This window comes from Capricornis sumatraensis, chromosome 9 (genome assembly GCF_032405125.1).
Source record: "Capricornis sumatraensis isolate serow.1 chromosome 9, serow.2, whole genome shotgun sequence".
Classification (NCBI taxonomy): Eukaryota; Metazoa; Chordata; class Mammalia; order Artiodactyla; family Bovidae; genus Capricornis; species Capricornis sumatraensis.
The window spans coordinates 6,994,027-7,017,080 of record NC_091077.1 but is presented as its reverse complement, the minus strand read 5'-3'; the positions used below and the strand labels follow the sequence as shown (position 1 = coordinate 7,017,080).

The following is a 23,054-nucleotide window of genomic DNA, read 5'->3' as shown; positions in this document are numbered from 1 at the left end:
AGCCAGATGATAGAGGCCTCCTGGCCACAGGGAGGAGTTTTTATGCGATAGTGCTGGAGAGCCACGGGGAGGTTTGTTTTTGTTTTGCATTTGTTTACTTATTTTTAGCTGCACTGGGTCTTAGTTGCGGCATGTGGCTCTTCGTTGTGGGCCGCAGACTTCTTTCTAGTTGTGACGTGGGCTCCAGAGCGCGTAGGCTCTGTAGTTGCAGCGTGCAGGCTTAGTTGCCCTGCAGCGTATGGCATCTTTGTTTCCCCGACCAGGGATCGAACCCACATCCGCTGCACTGGGAGGTGGATTCTTAACCACTAGACCCCAGGGAAGTCCATGTGGAGGTTTTGAGCCAAGGAGGAACATAGGTTGGCTTGGTTTCTGGGGTGGTCAGTCCACATGTCAGCTGCAATGGGCTCATGGCCTCTCCAGCCTCACGATGTTCTGGGGTGGGGATCCCTAGCCATCTGGTCAGTTGGCCAGGCCCTGATATGACCGTGTTCTCTGTGCCCTGCAGGTCAGCGCGGGAGCCCAGTTGCTGAGCCATGCCAGGCCCCAGGCGGCTGGCAGCAAGCCCAACGCCAGCACCCACATAGTCATGAACAGCCACAGACACAGTGGCTGCGAGGGACGGCCACTAGGTGGCGGGCTGGGTGCCCTGGGCCGAGATCCTCTGGACCCCGAGGCCGGCCACCCCCCGCAGCCTCCAAATGGCCCAGGCATCCAGGTGGTGGTGGCCAAGAGCGAGCCGGCGCAACCCTCGCCTGGCAGCCCCCGGGGGCAGCCCCAGGACCAGGAAGAGGAAGAAGATGAGGAAGAAGATGAGGCGGTCAGACAGAGGGGCTCAGGGAAGCCCCCCAGTGTTGGCCACCGCCTGGGCCACCGGCGGGCGCTCTTTGAGAAGCGGAAGCGCCTCAGTGACTATGCCCTAATCTTCGGCATGTTCGGCATCGTTGTCATGGTGACAGAGACGGAGCTGTCCTGGGGGGTCTACACCAAGGTAGGCATGGCCCTTCCCCCTGGCACCCCAGGGAGGCCCTGCTGGTCCCACTTGGCTTCCCGAGACCCCCTTGGGCATGGGGTCTGGGACCACATCGGCCTTAGGAGACGTGGGCGGGGGATGCTGAGGGGACCCTGGAGGTGGGAAGGTGGGGGCACCCAGGGCCTCCTGTTGTTTCCACCCCCTGGGGGCAGCAGGAAGGCCTCAGGTGGGGCCCAAAGTCTCCAGCTCCTTCCCTCCGCCTTGCACCATGGGGCTGCGCTTTCGCTGAACGTGGGAAGGGGGCTGCTGGAGCATCAGAGAAGAGCTGCTTTGAGGAGCAGGGGAAGAACTTTGCCCCTTTTGAGGGTGAGCTGGGCCAGCTTATGAGCCAGGTTGTGGGTCCCCAAGTGGTGCCAGGACGGAGGGAGATGAGAGCCAAGTCAGCCTGTAAACTGTAAAGTGCTGCCTCTGCTCGAGGCCTGGTTTTATCGACTATGCAGTGCTGTGCCCATGTGAGGCCTGGCCTTATAAACTGAAGTGCCACCTTGCTGTGAGCCCAAGCCTAAGGAGTAAGGACCGGAGCTTCACTTCCTGAGCAAAGTGACCAGGTGGGGGGGTCAGGAGGGCTGCCCGCCTCCACAGTGTCTGTCCTGCCCTCTGCTCTCTCTTTGCCCAGGAGTCCCTGTACTCATTTGCACTCAAATGCCTCATCAGCCTCTCCACGGTCATCCTGCTGGGCCTGGTCATCCTCTACCATGCCCGAGAGATCCAGGTCAGTGCTCAGTGGGGTTAGGGCAGCTCCCCTTCCTGCACCCCGGAGCCCCCGACACCAGCCACCTCCATGCGTACACACTCAGTTGTGTCCAACTCTTTGTGACCCTTTGGACTGTAGCCTGCCAGACTCCTCTGTCCATGGGATTCTCCAGGCAAGAATACTGCAGTAGGTTGCCATTTTCTCCTCCAGGGGATCTTCTCAACCCAGGGATTGAACTTGCTTCTCTTGCATCTCTTGCATTGGCATGCGGGTTCTTTACCAGCAGCGCCAGCTGGGAAGCCCCCAGGACCTGGGAACCCTCTAAAACATAGAGGGATCAATAGCCACTTTATAGAAGAAAAAAAAAAAAGATCTCCATGGAAACACACTGTTTAGATCACTCTAAATTTCCTGGAATGCGCATCGTCATTTTAATTTTCATCGATAATTTGGTAAAGAAGACGAACAGCGAGGGAGCAGGCAGTGGGCTGGGGTTCTGAGGTGCACGTGGATTGTTTTTGCAGCCCTGGGGTCTTCTGAGGTTTTGCAGCCATGGAGTCCAGCGTTTGTAGCCCCAGGTTCCTTCTCCTAGTCCACTGGACCTGTGTTTGAAAGATTTCTCATGTGCCAAGGATTCTCCTATTTCAGGGGTTGGTCAAAACCTGGTCAGATCCCTGGAGAGGCAAGTTCAGGGCTTATAAGGCACGTGTTACCACAGCAGGCCAGCACCAGGGCCTGGGGACACCAAAGGGGGTCAGATCTGGCTCCTGACTCTGGCCTTTGACCCCTGACCTCAAGGAGCCACAGCCTGGCAGGAGATGGGCATAGGAAAATCCTACCTAGGTTGTACTGTATGCAGACCTGTCAGCGGACACCCAGAGTCTGGTACACGGGAGGGGGTCCTCAGTCTGGCTAGGGGTTGGGGGAGGAGGACGGTGACCCCTGAAGTAAAAGGAAGCATTCCTAAAGGGACAGCTGGGAACAGCAACAGGTAAACACGGAGTTACCATATGACCCAGCAATTCCACCCCCAGTCACACACCCAGAAGAGACAACAACTACATCCACACAAAGATGTGTACCCGTGTGTTCAGAGCAGCTTATTCACGGTTGCCTAGAAGTGGAAACCACCCAAATGTCCACTGACTGACGTATCGATAAACAAACGGTGGTCAGTCCATACAATGGCATACTATTCAGCCAGACAAAAAAAGGAGGAAGTACCATACGTTGGCAACACCACAGCTGAACGTCTTACACAACAGAAGTATATTTTCTCGTGGGGCTTCCCTGATGGCTTAGAAAGTAAAGAATCCACCTGCAATGCAGGAGACCTGGGTTCGATCCCTGGGTTGGGAAAATCCCCTGGAGAAAGAAATGGCAACCCACTCCAGTATGCTTGCCTGGGAAATCCCATGGACAGAGGAGCCTGGCAGGCTACAGTCCACAGGGTCATAAACAGTCAGACATGACTGAGTGACTAACACAGCGTGTATTCTCTCACGTCTCTGGAGGCTGGAAGGCCAAGGTCAGGTGCTGGCAGGGTTGCTTTCTCCTGAGGCTCTCTCCTTGACTTGCAGGCGGCTGTCTTCTCATTGTGACCTCACACAGCCTTTGCTCTATGGGCATATACCCTTCTATGCACATATACCCCTGTATATACCCTTCTTATAAGGACACCAGTCCTGTAGGATGGGGGCCCCACCCCTATGAGGTCATTTAATCTGAATTATATCTTTAAAGGGCACATTTCCAAATACAGTCATATTGGGGGCTAGGGCTTTAGCAGTTGAATATTGAGTGGACAAAGTTCAGTCCATAACTCTCCCCACTCTGGCCCACCTCCCAAATCCATGTCCTTCTCCCATGCAAAATGCATCAATCCCAGCAGCCCCCAAAGTCTTAACCCATTCCAGCATCAACTCAAAGTCCAAAATCTCCTTTAAATATCATCTAGGGACTTCCCCAGTGGTCCAGTGGTTAAGAATCCACACTTCCACTTCAGGGGCCCAGGTTCAATCCCAGGTCAGGGAAGTAAAATCCCACATACTGTGCAGTGTGGCCAAAGGAAAAAAGAAAGATTATATTTAAATGTGTGTGTTCTGTTACTCAGTTGTGTCTGACTCTTTGCAACCCCGTGGACTGTATAGCTCACCAGGATCCTCTGTCCATGGGATTATCCCAGCAAGAATACTGGAGTGGGTTGCAGTTTCCTACTCCAGGGGATCTTCCCGACCCAGGGATCAAACTTGCGTCTCTTACATCTCCTAGATTGGCAGGCTAAGTATCATCTAAAACAGACATGGGTGAGACTTGAGGTGCAATTCCTCTGGAGACAAAATTTTCCTCCAGCTGTGAACCAGATAAGTTGCGTGCTTCCAAAGTACAGGGGTGGGACTAGCGTAGGATAGACATTCCCATCCCCGAAGCCGACAAATATGAAAGGAGAGGAGTGAGAGGTCCTAAACTTGTCTCAGACCTGCCCAGGCAAATTCCACTGGGTGTGAAGGCTGGAGAATGATCCTCACTGGCTCAGCGCCCCACCTTCCAGGCCTACTGAGGCGCAGCCTTGCCTCCTTGACCCTGGCCGGTGGCCTTCTGTGACTGCTGTCTTTTACTCAGCATAATGTCTTCACGGAATAGCATGTGCCAACGCTTCACTCCTCTTCATGGCCGAGACATGTTCCGTGTGTGGAAGGACCACATTCTGTTTCTCTCTCCATCCCTGGATGGACGTTGGCTAGTTTCTTCTTTGAGCACCTGTGAACAGTGCTACTGTGATTGCACGCACACAGGATGTGTTTGGACAACTGTTCTCATCTCTCTTGCCCATACACCTAGGAATGGGAGGGCTGGGTCAGTGGTAACTCTGTGTTTGACTTTTGGGGAAACACCTGTGCCCTGTTTAGCTGGACTTAGGGCCAACCCTGGGCACTAGGGGGTTTCGCCTGTGAGGCCATGTTTGTTGTAGAAGCTGGTGCAGCTTGGGGCTGGGATCTCCCTCCCTCCGTGGCCTGGGCACCTGTCCAACACCCACTGCATCCCGCCCACCTGATCTCTGCAGCTGTTCATGGTGGACAACGGGGCTGACGACTGGCGCATCGCCATGACGTGCGAGCGCGTGTTCCTCATCTCCCTGGAGCTGGCCGTGTGCGCCATCCACCCGGTGCCCGGCCACTACCGCTTCACGTGGACAGCGCGTCTGGCCTTCACGTACACACCGTCAGCGGCTGAGGCCGACGTGGACGTGCTGCTCTCCGTGCCCATGTTCCTGCGTCTCTACCTGCTGGGCCGCGTCATGCTGCTGCACAGCAAGATCTTCACGGACGCCTCCAGCCGCAGCATCGGTGCCCTCAACAAGATCACCTTCAACACACGCTTCGTCATGAAGACGCTCATGACCATCTGCCCGGGCACTGTGCTCCTTGTCTTCAGCATCTCCTCCTGGGTCATTGCTGCCTGGACCGTGCGGGTCTGCGAGAGGTGCGCCCCTGACCCCCCGGGCCCTGACCCCCCATGACCCTCAGCCCCACCCACAATTCTAGTGACCCCAGGGCTCCCCCAGCCATCACTCTGACCCTGCTGAACCCCGTACCCACCCATGGCTCCATCCCCGTGAACCCTGATCCTGCTGACCCCTCCCCCCAGTTCCTGGCCTCAGCGACTGTCCCTCACATGCAGCTTCCTCCTCCCTGGGACTCCAGCCCTCTGTCCCCAGCCACCCCCAACTCCTACGCTGACCCTCACCCCTCCAGGACCCCATCCCTCTTCCCGCTTCCCCTCCCTCCAGGGGCCCCTCCACTGGCCCCGTCTCTGGCCCAGGGTGGTGGAGGCAGCAGGAACGGGGACCCCCTTCGTCCACCTGCATCCCCCACAAGTTAACCTGCTCTCCTTCTCCCCTCTGCCCACCCTGCCGGACTGTAGGGAAAACATGTGAGTCCTACCCTCAGCCGAGCTATGTGTGCAAAGCTGCCAGCTGTCCTGCCCGCCAGGAATTTAAGATCAGCTGCCACCAGGGGAGGGAGTGGAAAGGGGAGGCGGGTGTCCGGGACCCGCCCAGAGCCCATGGGCCGTGGGGAGAGCTTGTCCCAGTGCCACCAGGCGGGTGGGTCTGGGTCACTCTTGGGCCTGGTGCCCTGGGCATCCCTGGGGTCCTTGGCACCAAGGAGTGGGCAACAGAAGGGAGTAGAGGGAAGAAGAGTTTAGCTCTGGTGCCCGGTTGAGGCAGCTGGCCCCAGGGGGCAGGGACAGCTCCTTCAGTGGGTCTGGGATGAGCAAGCACAGTCCCAGCTTTTAAGACCCCCATACGGCGGTTTGTTCTGAATGGCCTTGGAGGGTGCAGGGCCATCCAGCCAACTTACAGATGAGAACGCTGAGGCTCTGAGGAGCTAAAGGGACACCCTGGGGGCCCAATTCCTGCTTCTCTCCAGAAACCACCCGGGGCTTCATGGAGAGGGAAGGGTCCCCCTGGATCTCTCAGGGCAGGGAAATGCCTTGTCTGGGAGGGGGTCTCTCTTGCCTCTTGATGAGCTGGGTAGGGGCTGTAAAGGGTGGTGCTGGCACTGGCTTCCCGGGAGGTCCCTGGGCTGGACCTGTCCCCAGAACCCCAATCCTCACCCCTTCAGTTGTCCCCTCCCTGACCCCGCCTCCACCTGATGTGGGGCTCCTGGCAGAGAGGGCCCAGCTCTTCCCGTCACCAAGGCTGAGGATCATACGGGGGCTCCTTATTCCCCTGACACGCCTCCGTGCCAGTTCCCACAGACCCGAGGGCTGGGGGCTGGGGAGTGGGAGAGGGTGCCCCGCGTCAGGCATCGCTGAGGTCCAGGCTGGGTCACTGCAGGGGCGCCTGCTGAGGGCGGGGAACGGGGCAAGGTCAGGGGCAGCCAATCCTAAATTCTGAGCCCTGTGACACCGCTTGACGCCCCCTCGCCGCCTTGCTCCACCCCAGTGGCTCTGTCCCACCCCACCTCCTGCATGCGCCCACCCCCTGGTCCGGGGTGACCCAGTAGCCCCCACCAGAGCTCCAGCCAGGCCTGGAGCCTCCGCGCCCATGGCTGATGGCTGATAGGTTCCCGGCTCCTCCTGCCTCCTGGGTGTGAGGTGCTGGTCTCTGGAGAAGTGGAAGCTGGTGCAGCTTCAGGCTCGGGTGCCACAGTGAAAGACGAGGCTCAGTCCCTGGTGCCCCTCACCCAGCAGGCAGCTGGAAGCCCAGGCTGAATGGAAAGGCCTCCATCCCTCCTTCCCACCTTTTGGGTTTCCATCTCGTCTTTTTTTCTTCGGTCACGCCCCACGGCATGTGGGATCTTAGTTCTCTGAACAGGGATTGGACCTGTGCACCATGCATTGGAAGCTCGGAGTCCTAACCACTGGACCTCCGGGGAAGTCTCCGTCCCTTCCCTATCTTGAGCCCCTGACCCCAGCCCCATCTGCCTGGAGCAGCCCTCCCCACCAGCTCCCCCTGCCCGGCCTCTGTGGCCCAAAAGGAGAGGGGTTATCTGGGAAGGGCTTCCTGACCTCCCTGAGCTGGAGGGGTTTTGCAAGCAGGGGACTGGGCTGGAGCAAAGCTTTGAACCACCCCCAGATCCAGAGCACCAGTCCCCTCAGCCTCGGGCTGACCATAGATACCATCAGTTCGTAGCCTGTGCGGCCAGAGTCTCAGGCTTGGCTTTGACTGGGACAAAATCATGTCCCTTTGCAAGGCCTTGGAATCTGCCCTCTTGAATAACAAAAGTTGGGTCCCAGGTCTCTTCCCAGAGCTAAACATGCTGCCGCCTTTCCCTCCTAACACCAGAAGATTCTCAGGCCTGAAGTTGGAGCAGTTTCCCTCCACGTGTTGACTGTCCTAGGACTCCCATCCCCAGGGCTTGCTCCTGTAGGCTTCTGTCTCCCCGTGGAGCCCTCCTCCCTCCCCAGGGCCTTGCTGACTAGGGAAGTTCTTCCTGGTGTCTGCCCTGAATCCTCGCCTCTACTTCCTGCCGCTGCTGGTGCCCATGGCCACCCGTGTTTGCATCTGTCTGTGTGTCTGTCTTTGGGAGGGGGATCGTGTGCTTATGTGTGGACACATGTGGACGCTGTCTCACCTGGACCCCTACTGCCCCGTAACGAGCAGCTTGGCGGTCAGGTGAAAGGAAGGTGTTGGAAGGGATGCTGGGGAGGAGGGTATGGGTGCCCTCTGCCCTGGGGTGTCCTCAGGAGGACCATGGGGCGGTCCTGGGCACTAACCATTGCCCCACACTGCCGTACAGCAACACTTTGGACACTTTGAGCCTCGAGAGTGGTCAGCTTCCTGCAGTCAAGGCCCCCATGCAGTCAGGTGGACCCAGGGCCCTGCCTTCCTGGCACTGCCCCTGGGGTTGTGATGAAGGCAGAGGGACCAGTGTGGACTGACTAGGCCCTCCCTGGCTCCCCTTCAGGTACCACGACAAGCAGGAAGTGACCAGCAACTTCCTGGGGGCCATGTGGCTCATCTCCATCACCTTCCTGTCCATCGGCTACGGTGACATGGTGCCCCACACCTACTGCGGGAAGGGCGTGTGCCTGCTCACCGGCATCATGGTAAGGGCGAGGGCCCCTGCATGTCCCCACTGACAGGAGCTCCCCCCATTTCGAGCTGGGCCTGCTCAGAGTTCCTCCGTGTGTCAGCCCTCCATTGCCCCCTTCCCTCTGATGCGACATGAAACCCACCCCTTTAGGCTTCCAGGGGACATCTCTTCTTGGCTTCTTCCAGCCTGAGTCATACAGCTTCTGTGCCTGCCAGGCCAAATGCTGTGGTCCACTCTGAACCAAGAGTCACCATTGCCCCTTTGTGCCCCACAGCCCACGTAACTCACGGTCCTTGGATCCAGGGCAAGGGGCTTGATGCTTCTGTGCCTTGGTTTCCCTGGCTGTAACCAGTGCCCACTCCCTCTGCTTCTTGCAGGGACTCAGTCCCTTCGTTTTTGTGAAATGTCTAAAGCCATGAATGCCTCAGATACCCAGTCAATACCCCCGACCCCTACCATCACAACCCAGTTCCCCATCCTTGCCTAACTCTCAGGGTGTGCTGAGCATCCCACTGAGCCCCTTGGGTGTGAAGCTTATCTCATGTGACTCTGGGCCCAGGCAGCACCCCGTCTTCCCTAGAGTCTTCCTAAGTCCATCTGCTTGTGTGGGCAACCTTTGACGTCTGGTGCCTTGTCTTTACCGTGATTCGATCATTAGGTTCCCTGCCCATCCCTTCCTTCTGAAACCTTCTTTCTCTCCAAGGTTCTTTGATCTCCATAAGTGCTTTTCCATATTTTGAATTATGACTCATTTGACATATGGTAGGGAACGCCTATCCCTAGCCCCCAGTTAACATGTTCATTTTGATGCCAGAAACTCTGTGTACTGATTTCAAATCAAATCTTGGAGATAGAGTTTGGGGTGAAATATAAAAGAATAGCTTTATTGCTTTGCGAGACAGAAGGGGACACAGCAGGCTTGTGCCCCTCAAAACTGTGTGTCCCAACCTGGGAGGATTTGGTGAAGCGTTTTCATAGCAATGGCTCCAGGGTGGAGTTTTCCCTGGTGGTTCAGGTGATAAAGAATCTGCCTGCAATGCAGGAGACCCGGGTTCGATCTCTGCATCAGGAAGGTCCCCTGGAGAAGGGAATGGCTACCTACTCCAGTATTCTTGCCTGGAAAATTCCATGGACAGAGGAGCCTGGTGGACTATAGTCCATGGGGTTGCAAAGAGTCAGACACAATTTAGCAACTAAACAACAACAAAGTTAATTTTCTGGGGGTGCGGTGCTGGAGTAGATGGTGAAATAACATAAGGAAACATGCATAAAGCCTTTTAACTAAGAAAGGGCTGGGTCAGCTTAGCCTATAGAAGCAAGGACCCAGTCAGGGCCAGAGGAGGATGTGTACCCCCAGCTCATGTCCAAAAAGAAAGAGACAAAGGGCGAAGAAGGGAGAGAGCCACGGGCTTGGGGAGATGGTGACAACGTGAGACAGTCAACGTGCAGTGAAGGGGGCCGAGCAGGCCCAGTGGAAACATAGCCCCTCCTTCTGCAGGAGGAATGAAAACCATGGTGGGGACAATGACGGGCTTTCGTAGGGACAAACGCATTTCTGTACAAAGGAAAATAAGTGGCCTGGGGAGGACCATGGGGAGGGGATTAGGTTGGCTTCCTTTGGCTTGTTTGTGTTAATTTTTTCACAAATTGAAATTGAGCAGGACCCTGTGGGCACAGAAACCTTTCAAAGAGTGGCTGACCAGGGGAGGGGATACCGAGACAGGAGAGGAGCAGCCGGAACCCGCAGCACAACCTTGGGGCAGGGCCCCGGTTCTGCCTCAGGGACACACATAATAGTATCTTTGAGCTCTTCTACAGAACTAAAACCTCCAACTGTTGGAAGGCGATGAAATACTTGGAGAAGCGGTCTTCATTCCAGAGAGGTCAGTTTGACAATCACGAGAACCACAGAAGCTCATCCAGAGATCACCTGTGGCCAGGTTAAAGGAACGCAGGCCCTGCACACACTCTTGAGCCTTATCAGCAACCCACCCCCCAACCACTGCTATGAAGAAACGTGAGCATGTCAGTCTCTCAGTCATGTCCAGCTCTGCGACCCCGTGGACTATAGCCTGCCAGGCTCCTCTGTCCATAGAGTTCTCCAGACAAGAATACTGGAGTGGATAGCCATTCCCTTCTCCAGGGGATCTTCCTGATGCAGGGGTCAAACCTGCATCTCCTGCACTGGCAGGCGAGTTCTTTACTAGTGAGTGAGCCACCAGGGAAGACCTCAAATGAACTTTACAAATAAAGAAACCAAAGTATTCAGATAAGATGACTTTAAACCCAGAAAACCCACAGTGAAACAGAAAAGCCGTGTTATCTCCACTGGAATGAGCCTCCTTCCAGAAACTGAGTTTGGTATTTAGCCTGCAGCTCACTCCTGGCCCTCGGCTCCAGCAGATGCAGGAGTGTTTGTACCCTGGGGTATTTCTTGCTTCTCTGTTGCCACATAGCCAGGCGCCACGTGAAGCCACACCTTGGTCTTTCAAGCTACCTTCTGTTTCTTATTCTCCTGTTATCATCTCCTCTGCCATCCTTGTCCAAGTGTGTCCCCTCCCTGTCACTGTTCCGTGGCCCACCCCCTTCCAGTATGTTACAGAACACACATGTGCCAAGGCATCCCAGTATGGCCTCCTCAAAACTCAGAGTCTCTGGCTGGATGTGGCATCTGTGCTATTGTGTGGCACACTGGCCAGCAGCCCGTCTTTTTCCTGGCTGCATAGTATTCCACATGGAGGTTCCCAATATGTTCTTTGCCCCAGTTGACAGGGAGTTTTGTTTTTAACTTTTTATCGAAATATCGTTGATTTACAATGTTGTGCCAATCTCTGCTTATAGCTAATGTCCCAGTTATACACAGAAAACATTCTTTTTATTAAATATTCTTTTCCATTATGGTTTATCACAGGATACTGAATATAGTCTCCTGTGCTGTATTAGCAGGCCCTGGTTTATCCATTCTGTATGTGACAGTTTGTGTCTGCTAATCCCACACTTCCACCTCTCCCTTCCACCTCCCTCTCCCTGCTGACAGCCACAGGTTTGCTCTCTATGTCTGTGAGTTTGCTTCTGCTCTGTAGATGAGTTCATCTGTGCCACGTTTTAGATTCCACATATAAGTGATGCCATATGGTATTTATCTTTCTTGTTTTTAGTTACTTCACTTGGTATGATAATGCCTAGTCTCACCCACGTTGCTGCAAGAGGCATTATTTTACTCTTTTTTATAGCTGAGTAGTATTCCATCGTATATATGTAACCACATCTGTATCCAGTCATCTGTCAGAGGATATTTGGATTGTTTCCACTTCTTAGCTATTGTGAATGGTGCTGCTTTGAATATAGGGCTGCACGTACCTTTGTGAATTGTGGCTCTGTCTGGGTATCTGCCCAGGAGTGGGATTGCTGGATGGTATGGTAATTCCATTTTTCGTTTTCTGAGGAACCGCCACACCGTTTTCCGTAGTGACTGAACCAACGTCCATTCCCATCGACAGTGCAGGAGGGTTTCCTCTTCTCCACACCCTTTCCAGTATTTGTTCTTGGTAGACTTTTTAATGGTGGTCATTCTGACAGGTGTGAGGATGTACCTCATTATCGTTTTGATTTGCATTTCTGTCACAGATGTTGAGCATCTTTTTATGTGCCTATTGGCCATTTGTATGTCTTCTTTGGAGAAATATCTGTTAATGTGTTCTGCTCATTTTTCAACTGGGCTGTCTGTTTTCTGTTGTTGCGTTGTATGAGCTGTCAGTGTATTTTGGAAATAAAGCCCTTTTCTGTTACATCATTGGCAAATATTTTCTCCCATTCTGTAGGTTGTCTTTTTTCTTTCTTTTTTTTTTTGTGGTTTCCTTTGTTGTGCAAAAGCTTGTAAGTTTGACTAGTTCCCATTGGTTTATTTTTATTTCTATTGCTTTGGAAGACTGACCTAAGAAAACACTGGTACGATTTATGTCAGAGAATGTTTTAGACAGGGCTTTTCTTGAACACAGACTCCTGAGTCCTCCCAAGATCCATATCCTGGCCAGAAATGCATGATGGGATCTCCTCAAGGGGTGACTTTGTGCCCACCCTTCCCCACAAATGTTTGCTTCCACCTGTAAGAAAAAGTAGCCTCTCCCCTGGTCCCCAGGGGCTGGGTTTCGGTCTCTTCCTTCCTTCCATCCTGTATGCAGCACCCACAGGAGGAAGCAGTGGGCAGCTGAGGTGCCAAAGAGAGCCTTGGTACAACCAGGGAGCCGCCTTCCGGCCCCTCACCGGCCCCCCTCACCGGCCCCTGCCACCTGCTCCCTGGCCACTCCTGGGTGGACGAAAGCTGGATGTCCTGTGCTCCCAGGATCCCGATTCTCAGTGGCCGAATGCCCCCTTTCTCTCCCTCCTCCATCACTTTCCACTCTCCTCCCCCTACTCCTGCCTGGCAGCCTTGCCCTCCTCCTTGGGTCCTCCCTCCTGCCCTTCTGCCTCTCAAGTGGCTGCCAAGTGGACAAGCAAGTCCTCTCTGGCCTTCTTCCCTCGCTGGGGGACTGGCTGCCATTCAGGACATACTGGGGAGGGTGGTTGCTAAGAGCAGGGAGCCCCATCACAGGGGAGACGACCCTTACTTCTCCACATTCTGGGACCTATACTTTGCCCCTGCTGCCCTGAAAATGCCCCACCACGGTCAGCTGACTTGACCTTCTTTCTCACCACCCTTTTGACCCTACCAGTTACCGCATTACTGGTCAGCAACGTGTCAGCTGGGTCTCTGTCTCCATCATGTAGACCCCGAAGCCTGGATGGAAATTCTTCCCATCTTCCACCTCCATGGGCATCAGCCCCAAATGTACAGGCAGATCCTTCCTGCTTCTTGTTCCTTTCTTTATCTTTGAGCCTCACTCTTCCCCTCTGCCGAAGAGGGATAAGAGTGGTCTTGCCTCCTGGGGTTGCTGGGAATCGAATGGACTAATGTATGGCACAGACTCCCTGGACATTGGGTGGTGTTAAGCAAGGAGGGGGTTAGAGTCAGTGAACTCAGAAGATGAGATTTGCCAACCCTGCAGGTTTGGAGGGCAAAGGTGAGAGGGGAACCAGGAAGGTTTCCTGGAGGAGGGAGGGTGTCCTACTTGCGACCCATATGAGGTGGATTCTGACATGCCCCGTCACCTTCTTCATGCAGGGGGCTGGCTGCACGGCACTTGTGGTGGCTGTGGTGGCCCGGAAGCTGGAGCTCACCAAGGCAGAGAAACACGTGCACAACTTCATGATGGACACTCAGCTCACCAAGCGGGTAAGGACACCAGCCCCGTCACAGCCATTTCACCTCCTGGTCCTCAGGGCTGGCTCTCCCCGCCTTACTTCTGCACGTGTGCCCGTGGGTCACACCATGCTGCCTGTGTATGCCAAGTGCCCTGAGCTGCACCATGTGAACGCCTTTGAGCTGTGCACAGAGTCGTGGCTACGGCCACTTCCATGCTCAGTCACAGCCCAGCCGTGGGCCGCTCAACAAGAGGCAGGCAGCCAGGTGCAACTTATAAGCTGTATGACCTCAGCAGGTGGGTCTCTCTGTGCCTGTTTCCTCACATATAAAGTGAGAGAGGTTCCACCATGTGTAGGTTCCCCGAGGTAACATTAGCAAGATGTATAGAAAGGGCCTGGCCTGTGGTGAGTGATGTTTGTTAGGTACGCATGCACACACACACACACACACACACACACACACACAGAGTACAGATGCGGCTGGGTAAACATGGCCCTGCCTTACAGTCCCAGGACCCCAGAAGGACACTTCCATTCCAGTTTCTGGGAGTTTCTGGAAGTTTCCAGAAGTTTCCAGAGCCCTCCATAGTTTTGGCCTACTCAAGGCTTCCTAGGTAGCTCAGTGGTAAAGAATCCACCTGTCAATGCAGTAGATGTAGGTTTGACCCCTGGGTCGGGAAGATCCCCTGGAGGAGGAAATGGCAACCCACTCCAATATTCTTGCCTGAAAAATCCCATGGACAGAGGAGCCTGGCGGGCTAGAGTCTATGGGGCCACAAAGAGTTGGACATGACTGAGTGAGCGGCAGCAGCAGCAGCAGCAAGGAACTGTTCTTTCTTTGGCCTCAGGTGAAAAACGCCGCTGCTAACGTTCTCAGGGAGACGTGGCTCATCTACAAACACACCAGGCTGGTGAAAAAGCCAGACCAGGCCCGGGTTCGGAAACACCAGCGTAAGTTCCTCCAAGCCATCCATCAGTAAGTCCAGCACCTTTCCCACTCGCGTTTCTGTGTCCACCTGGCACAGAGGCAGCCCTGGCTCGCGGGGAGGAGGCTGCAGACGAGGCCAGGCAGCTCGTCGTGGCTACATACATCAGGACCATTCCCGTTCCGGGTGGTCGGTTGGTTGGGGCCTACGGCTTCGGTGCTGGGTGGGATAGTGGGACCAGCACTTTTCCAGGACAATCACCTCTGATAAATCACGCAGACCACCCAACATCAGTGGCAGGAAGCATATTTTATTCTCTGGAATAGCCAAAATGCCTTTCCCCTTGGACACGAAAGCAGCTTCCCCTTTTTGCTTTGGCTTCCAGGAAGCTCAGAATTAAATTTGTGGCCTGATTTGTATGATCATGTGGGGTAATTAGAGATTACTTAATTTTCTCTGTTGTCCCTTTTTCCTGAGAATTATTTAATCAAGTAGTTATCATGTTGACTGCGCATTGGAGTCAGCTAGGGAGTGCTTTTTAAAATCCTGTAGGCCATACCAAATGCCAGTTACAGTAGAGTCTGGGATACAGCCTGAGCTCAAGCTTAAGTTCCTCAGGTGAATCCAGTGTTCAACCAGAGCTGGCAGATTTTTTCTGTAAAGGACCAGATATTTATTATTTCAGGCTTTGTGAGCCAAAATGCCTCTATTGCAACTCCTCAGCTCTGCTGTTGTGGCAGGAAGGCAGCAAGGTGAATGGGTGTAACTATGCTCCAGTAACACTTTGTTTTCTAAAACAAACGGCTGCCCAGAATTTGGCCTATAAACCATAATATGCCAATCACTGTCCACAAGAAATATGATGTGAGTAACATACATAGTTAAAAATTTTCTCGTACCCATATTTCTAAAAGGTGAAAAGAAATAAGTGAAATTAATTTTACTATATTCAACCTAATATATAAAAATCACTATCACTTACTAATATGTGACTAATATAAAAATCATTAATATTTTAGAAAGTTTTTGATACTAAATCTTTGCAGTCTGGTGAATATTTTACACCTACAACCTGTTTTTATTCAGACAAGTCACATTTCAATGTTCACTGGCTACATATAGGAGGTTTGGGACAGTGCGCAGCCTAGAATTTAAACAGGTCCAAATTCTATGGGAGCCGGCACTCCACAATAAATTAGAGCTGAGTCACACAGTACCTGATTTAAGGTTTTCAAGCGTCTTAAGGCACTTTTCAGAATGAGCCTGTGCGTTCCCAGTTCTTACATTCTGGGAAGCCTCATTCACCATTGGGCTTCCTTAGACTGAGCGACTTCACTTTCACTTTTCGCTTTCATGCATTGGAGAAGGAAATGGCAACCCACTCCAGTGTTCTTGCCTGGAGAATCCCAGGGACGGGGGAGCCTGGTGGGCTGCCATCTATGGGGTCGCACAGGGTTGGACACGACTGAAGCGACTTAGCAGCAGCAGCAGGAAAATCAGATGGATTCTTGCCCTAAGAACTCCTCCACCAGACTCAGGGGCTGATGAATCAGAGAGTGAGGAAAACAGTGTTAGGGCCTGAACTAGTATAGCAGGAAGGCGATCGAGTCAGCCATAAGGAACAGAGATGGGAGGCAACACTGCAAACCCCTGTGTGAGCAGGAGAGTCAGGCAGCTTGCTGTGGGGAGGCTCCAGGGTGTGGCTAGCGTGGTCAGCTACTGGGGCACCGCAGGGTAGAGTGGTTGTAGAAGACCAGGCCCTGAGTGAGGAGGCTCAGCTAGCTGACTTTTATTTTTTAAATCCTGTTTACTCATTTTGCCTCTTTTTAAAGAATAGCTTTTTTAAAGTATAATCAACATACAGTCAACTGCAGCTATTTAGAGTGCACAGTTTGGTCCGTATTAACATATGTGTACACCCATGAAACTATCGCTACCGTCAAGATAATGAACAGATCCATTAACCTGAAAGTCTTCTTGAGCCCCTATCATCCTTGTCTTTTAACTAGAGACTTTAGTTCCATTAACATTTATTGTGTTTTCTGTACCATCCTTGTTTTTTAGCTAGAGTTTAATCCATTTACATTTATTGTGTTTACTGTTATGGTTGAATTAATTTACCGTGATAGCAACCTCTACTTCACAAGACTGTGGGGAGGTCTAAATGGAGTGATATGCAAAAATGCCTGGCATAGTTCATGGCACAGAGCAAGTATTCAGGTAACACATGGTACCCCAACCACTGCTTCCAGGGTCACCTGTAAAGCAGGGGAAGAAATCGGTACCCCACTTACTTGGCATCACCGTGCCCAGGTGTTTGTCCTGTGTGCTCACAAGACCCTACAGCCCTCCTTGTTGACCCTTCAAAGATTGTTTCCTGACCACGGGGTCCCAGTCTGGTCTCTGCCAACTAACTGTGGGGCCTGAGCAAGGGACTATGCTACTTCAAGCTTCATTTTCTTATCTGTAAAATGGAAACAGTGGTGACATCCCTCTTCTCCAGGAACGGAGTGTGGATCGAACACAGTTGGGGTGACCAGATGGCTTGCCTGCGCCTGTCTGCCACATAGTATTTCCTGAAAATGGGGACTGCTGTTGTTGTTGACACCCTCGATATGTTCATTTGGTTATCCCACAAGAATTTCCTCCACCAGCTGGTGTGCCAGGCTTGCGGGGCACAGACACGTCTCTGCTCTGGACCTTGCTCTAAGGGATATCCCTGAAAGTTCTGTGGGAGAAGTTGGAGGGTAGGAACTGAGGACAGCTAGGTCAGTGGCGAAGGCACCTGCTCTGTGAGTGGCCTGTGCTCTTTTGCTCTGGGGCAGGACTATCTCACTCACCTTCAGGTCCTCCTGCACCCCCCTCAGATCAGCCGTATAAGAACAGCTGATTAAATCAAGCACATTTGGACTAGGGCCTGGAAGATGGATGGGGTTTGGGTAGGAACCAAGAGGTGGGCATGCACACCAAGGAGTGCGCCCAGTTTGGACAAAGGTGGGCGGTGGGAATGAGCAGAGTGCCCAGCAGACAAGAGGTGCCGCCTGCAGGCATGAGGGAGCCGTGGCACCTTCTGAGCTGGAGAGCCCCCACGGCAGGAGTGTGGTATGAGCAGCCGGTGGAAAGGGAGACAGGGTCTCAGAGGGGATCGACTGGGGACAGCATACAGTGTACGCGTTTCCTAGGGCTGCTTTAACAAAGTACCACAAGCTGGGTGGTTTCAAACAGAATTTGTGACTGCACCACTCTGGAGGCCAGAAGTCCACCGTCAAGGCGTTGGCAGGACCATTCTCCCTCTGAGGACACCGGGGGAAGGGCGTCGCGGGCATCTCTCCTAGCTGTTGGCAGCCCCCGTGCATTGCTCCGATCCTCCATCTTCAAATGCCCTCCCTGTGTGCGTCCAAATCTCCCCCCTTTATAAGGATACCAGTATACCAGTTATCTTAACCTGATTAAATCTGTAAAGACTCCGTTTCCAAACAGTCACATTGTGAGGTGCTGGGGGTTAGGACTTCAGCATGTCTTTTGTGGGGTCACCATCCAACCTGCAACAGGAAGTTTCCAGAGATGCCAAGAATGACTTCCCCAGGGCAGGCATATCCATGGGTCCTTAGCAAGCCTCCGTTTCCTCTCCAGGGCACCCCCAGACTTCCAGTATTGGGGTTGCCAGTATCTGCCTCCACTTCTCCAGACTGAGAAGTAGGTCCCCCCAGGGCTGCTGACAACACCCAGGATGGGTGGGACCCAGGGGTCCTCTCCAAGCGTCTGTCACATGTTGGATGTGCAGGGGTTGAGTTTGGACCAGTGAGGAGGAAAAAAAGAGGCCTGCCTGAAATGGTCTCCGTGGGCTGGCTACAGAAGAGGCGGAGAGAAGGGGTGAGGACGAACCCCCACGCCCGCATAGGGAGCCATCCCTAGGCCCAAGGTCCTGGAGGCTGGGTGGCAGTGCAGGTTCAAGTCCTGGTAGGAGGCTAGTAGGCACCGGCTTTGCCCCCCTCTAAGCCTCGGTTTCCCCCTCAGGAAATGTGTAGGCACAGTTTTCTGGACTAAATGCCATCTCCAGGGCCAGGAGCTTGGTACAGGCTGGCACACAGTACGGCTGCAGGGCTGCAGCCAGCTGCATTTGCTGGGAGGGCCCTGTTGGAGAGAGGAAGCAGAGAGACGATGCATCCCTGAGGGCGGGTACCACCCCCTCAGAGGCTGGACCTCTTCCAAGAGGAAGGGCCATGGGGTGGCGCACATGGGAGGTGGGCCGGGTTGGGTATGGGCCGCCCAGCTGTGCTGAGATTAAAATTGCCTTGTGGTTTCTCTCTGCTCCGCCGGGTCCCACCAGAGCGCAGAAGTAAGTCTCTTCCCTGGGGGTTAGTGCATGTGTGCTGAACCGTCCCCCAGGCCCTGCTGCCCCCTGCATGCCAGGAGGGGACGGGCTGCAAGGGGACCTCCAGCTTGCCCCTCATCCCCCAACTGCATACCCCACAAGGTGACTCTGGGTGGGGTGAGTTGCATGGAAGACCCCTGACCCCACTGTAGCCTCTGCACAACCCCACCTGCCCACCTGTCCCCCAGGCTCCGGAGTGTGAAGATTGAGCAAGGGAAGCTGAATGACCAGACCAACACACTCGCAGACCTGGCCAAGGTGAGGAGGCCAGGGCAAGGTGGGGCAGCTCCGGGGGCCAGGAGGGTTGTGGGGCCTTCAGGGGAGGATGAGGAATGTTAATTGCTCAGTCATGTCTGACTCTTTTGTGACCCCATGGAGTGTAGCCTACCAGGCTTCTCTGTCCATGGAATTCTCCAGACAAGAATACTGGAGTGGGTTGCCATTCCCTTCTCCAGGGGATCTTCCCAACCTAGGGATCCAACCTGGGTCTCCTGCATTGCAGGCGGATTCTTTCCCGTCTCAGCCATCAGGGAAGCCGGGTAGAGGAGGAGGAGGAGGGGTGTTCAGTAAAGAACCAGGCCCAGCTCCTGCCAGGGAGGGAGAAAGTGCTGGTGCCCATGGTACAGGCCAGGGGTGCAGGGCAGGGGGCAGCCACTGGGCAGGTGAGTCCTGTCTGCAAGGGTCCTGCCTTGTTAGAGAGATGCCAGAAATCTACATCTGTGTGTAAAATCTTTACTTTGGAATGTTGGCGGCTATTTTACACTTTTAATTAATAGCTCTAATAAGAATATGTAATTAGCGGGCTAAATTGGTGAAGTGGTACTTTCATATTTAGACATGTCAGCTACATAGAGGCTCTAAAGTTTGAAAGAAAAACAAATTTCTTTTGCTATGAATATACATTCAAATTATAGACTTCCCAAGTGGCTCAGTGGTAAAAGACTCCACCTGCCAATGCAAGAGACCTGGGTTTAATCCCTGGGTCAGGAAGATCCCCCGAAGAAGGAAATGGATACCCACTCTAGCATTCTTGCCTGGAGAATCCCATGGACAGAGGAGCCTGGCGGACTACAGGCCATGCAGTCGCAAAGAGTCAGACATGACTTGGCGACTAAATAAGCAAGAGAGCAGAGCCTCGGGAGAAAGCCTATTTGTATAGCAATTAAATATCTTTGAGGAGATTAAAGCTGGTCGCCAGAGCTCTGTAAGGCCACTTTGTGTTAGACATGGATCTGGTTGGTAGTTCTAACGTCAGGTCCCTTCCGATTTCTTGCTTTGTGTTCATCCATTAGAAGAGATGTCAGCTGACTCAACTTCAGTTGGGCAAGGTCTTAGAATATTTGTCACGCTCTTCTCAACTCCCATCTGCCCTTTCACAAATAGTTCACATGTGAACTTTGCCAATTGACTCCATCTCCTAATCAGTTAATAGATCTGACCCTAATTTGATATTATCCTTAGAAAATGTGAAGTCCTCTTCTATTTTACTAGTCATACTCCACATTTTGAACTCACTCTCTTCATCATTAGCAAGCGAATGCAATTTAAGGGAGTTCCCCAGTAGCCTATGGGTAGGATTCTAGGCTTTCACTGCTGTACCCCCTGAGATCATGCAAGCTGTGCAGTATGGCCAAAATAAAACAAGAATGCAATTTAATTTACTACTAACCTACATAAAGTTAATTTGGAAGGGAGTGTTACAGAGGAAAGAACATTCTAGAAGCCTGAAGAAATAATTCAGTTGGTAGTAGAAAGAGCATAATCCAAAGAGCATATAGAAGCCCTTGGCCAATTAATTTGATGCAAATGAGATAACAGCTCCAAATATATATATTAAATGCCTTTGAAAAACTCAGGTATATTATAGTCTGGACTATCCATTATCATCCTTACTTCATGAGTATAGATGATTAAAATGTGGATTGCTAAAAGTTATTTAAACCTGTAATTACAGCAGTATGCTCCTCTCAAAATACATTTAAGGAAGGTTTCTTTGAAGTAAGTCTTTCACTGGATTAGATGATATGGTTTCTAATTTTTTTTTTTAATTTAATGAGGTTAAAATGTTTTCCAGTATTAAATTTTAATGCTTTCCAAGGTTGCTGATTTAATTTGTATCTCTCCAACGAAAACAAAATATATATTCTAATAAAAACTTAAACCTCAGAGAGGGCCAAAAAGAACCATCCAGGGGCTATTTGTTCAGTTGCTCAGTCGTATCCAACTCTAGTGACTCCATGGACTGCAGCCTGCCAGCCTCCTCTGTCCACAGAATTCTCCAGGCAAGAATACCTGAATGGATTGCCATTTCCTTCTCCAATCCAAGGGCTGGATGCTTCCAGATGTTACTCCCTGGCCTTGGGGACTGTGTGGTCCCTTGAGGCAGGCTGGGATGAGGGTCTGTGGCCCTAGGAGGGCCCCAGAGGCATTTGTTCACTCTGGGATGGGATTTGTTTACCAGTAACAGGAAAGGGTGGAAGGCAGGCCCAGGTAAAGATTCGGGGCGGGTGCAGAAAGGAGCTGTGGTGTGGATGACCAGTCTCCCTCCCACAAAGCCAGAGCAGGGCGAGGGAGGGTGGGGTGACACAAGCCTGAGGCCAGAATGGGTGGTGAGCTGCGGACCGCCCCCGGAGGGCGGGTGGGTACCGGGGCCCAAGGTCTAGTCGGCAGAGAGCTGGGCTGAGACTGGACCACGCTAGACCACGGTCTAGCGCCACCTGGTGGCTACAACAACATCTGCACCGAGGGCTGTCCGTGTGTGTCCCGCCTCCCTCCCCCTACAACTCCCCGGCTCATCTGGTTGGACACCCCTGCTTGCTGGGTTGTGAGAAGCAGTCGAGGTGGCAGGGACACCCCACCACCTGCTGTAACAGTGACTGTTGTGGCAGTCGTGTCCGCTGGTCTGTGATGGAGTCAGATTCTTGGCGCGGTCACCTCTCCCCCAAGACCCCCATCCCCCCCAGCCTAATGAGGGAAGCGGGGGACAGTTCACAAGCTAGCCTCCTCCCCCTCGACCATGTTCCCAGCCTGGAGCAATGTCAGTCCAGAATCACCCAAGACCACCCTCTGAACTAGCACCATGTGGCTAGTTCATCCCCTCAGAGCAACTCTGGTCACACCCACTGGGCCCCAGGACCCCCTTGACCTTCCCCTGGACTGCTGGGCCTAAGCCTGGCATTCAAGACCTGTGTCTTGCCTCAACTGTTCTCCCACCACTCCCTGGGGTCCACCCAGGAGACCTTCGGCTGGGCTGGGTCCAATTAGTGGGTCACCACCCAACCGGGGCTGCCCTGCCGTCTCTCTGTGCCCATCCCTCCCTCTCGCTCACCTGGTTTCTCCTCTCTCTCCTGCCTCTCTGTCCGGCAGACCCAGAATGTCATGTACGACCTCATGTCCGAGCTGCACGCCCAGCACGAGGAGCTTGAGGCCCGCCTGGCTGCCCTTGAAAGCCGCCTGGATGCGTTGGGCACCTCCCTGCAGGCCCTGCCTGGCCTCATCGCCCAAGCCATACGCCCACCCCCACCCGCCCTGCCTCCCTGGCCTGGCTCTGGCCCCCTAGACCAGGTGGCTCGGAGTCTCCCACACTGGTGGCCACCCGTGGCCCCTTCAGACTGCGGGTGACAGCCCTGCCTGCCACCGGACCCCTCAATTTTGGCCATCGTGTGGCCGCCACTTCCACGCCATCCAAGAAGCCCTGTACAGTGGCGCCTCTTGGAGTTCAAGGAGCCGAAGCTGAGTTGGGCTGAGTGGACTGGGGCCCGAACCACTGCACCCCACCCAGACTGTTCGGGCAGAGAGTAGGGCCAGACGGCAGGCGAGGGCAGGTCTGCTTCCTCCCTGATGGGAGCTGGGGGGAGCTTGGAGCTTCCTCTGGTCCCCTGATTCCCGCGGTACGCCCCTCCCTGACCCTCGGCTCTCTCCAGGCCCCGGGTGGGTGTGGGGCAGCCAGGAGAGGGGTCCTTGCCAGTTCCAAATAAAGCAGGACCAGCCCACTTGCTGCCTGTTGTGTGTGGCTGGTGGACACTCGTATCGCAACATGGGAAGTGGACACCAGGGCCCTGGGGATTCCAGACAGGATGTGGGGGTCAAGGTGAGCCCGTCCCGTCCTAGCCTAGTGGTCTTCCAGGCCTGAACTCCACACCTCCCTGAGGACATCTGCACAAGTCCCACTTGGTACCAAGAGAGGGACCCTGCAGAGAGCAGGGGAAGTAGGTCAGGACGTCCCTCCAGCTCGCTTTGCCAG

General features: G+C 53.6%; 1 protein-coding gene across 3 annotated transcripts; it reads left to right on the top strand.

Annotated features, from left to right (window-relative positions):
• The first annotated feature begins 550 nt into the window (after positions 1–550).
• Positions 551–22,432, top strand: KCNN1 (potassium calcium-activated channel subfamily N member 1). Of its 3 annotated transcripts, XM_068980618.1 has the most exons (10): positions 590–991; positions 1,650–1,745; positions 4,792–5,210; positions 5,652–5,660; positions 8,141–8,282; positions 13,431–13,541; positions 14,359–14,486; positions 18,767–18,775; positions 19,000–19,069; positions 22,178–22,432. In XM_068980618.1, the coding sequence occupies exons 1-10, from the start codon at positions 590–592 to the stop codon at positions 22,430–22,432; spliced, it is 1,641 nt and encodes a 546-aa protein (XP_068836719.1). The 3 variants fall into 3 exon arrangements, with proteins under 3 accessions (XP_068836721.1, XP_068836719.1, XP_068836720.1); XM_068980620.1 differs by lacking the exon at positions 5,652–5,660 and having other exon boundaries at positions 551–991; XM_068980619.1 differs by lacking the exons at positions 5,652–5,660; positions 18,767–18,775.
• Positions 22,433–23,054: the final 622 nt, after the last annotated feature.

Excerpts from the sequence above, each read along its gene's own strand:
- KCNN1 (XM_068980618.1), top strand. The coding sequence starts at position 590 with ATGAACAGCCACAGACACAGTGGCTGCGAGGGACGGCCACTAGGTGGC. Across the intron at positions 992-1,649 it reads CCTGGGGGGTCTACACCAAG|GAGTCCCTGTACTCATTTGC; the intron begins GTAGGCATGGCC and ends CTCTTTGCCCAG. Across the intron at positions 1,746-4,791 it reads ACCATGCCCGAGAGATCCAG|CTGTTCATGGTGGACAACGG; the intron begins GTCAGTGCTCAG and ends TGATCTCTGCAG.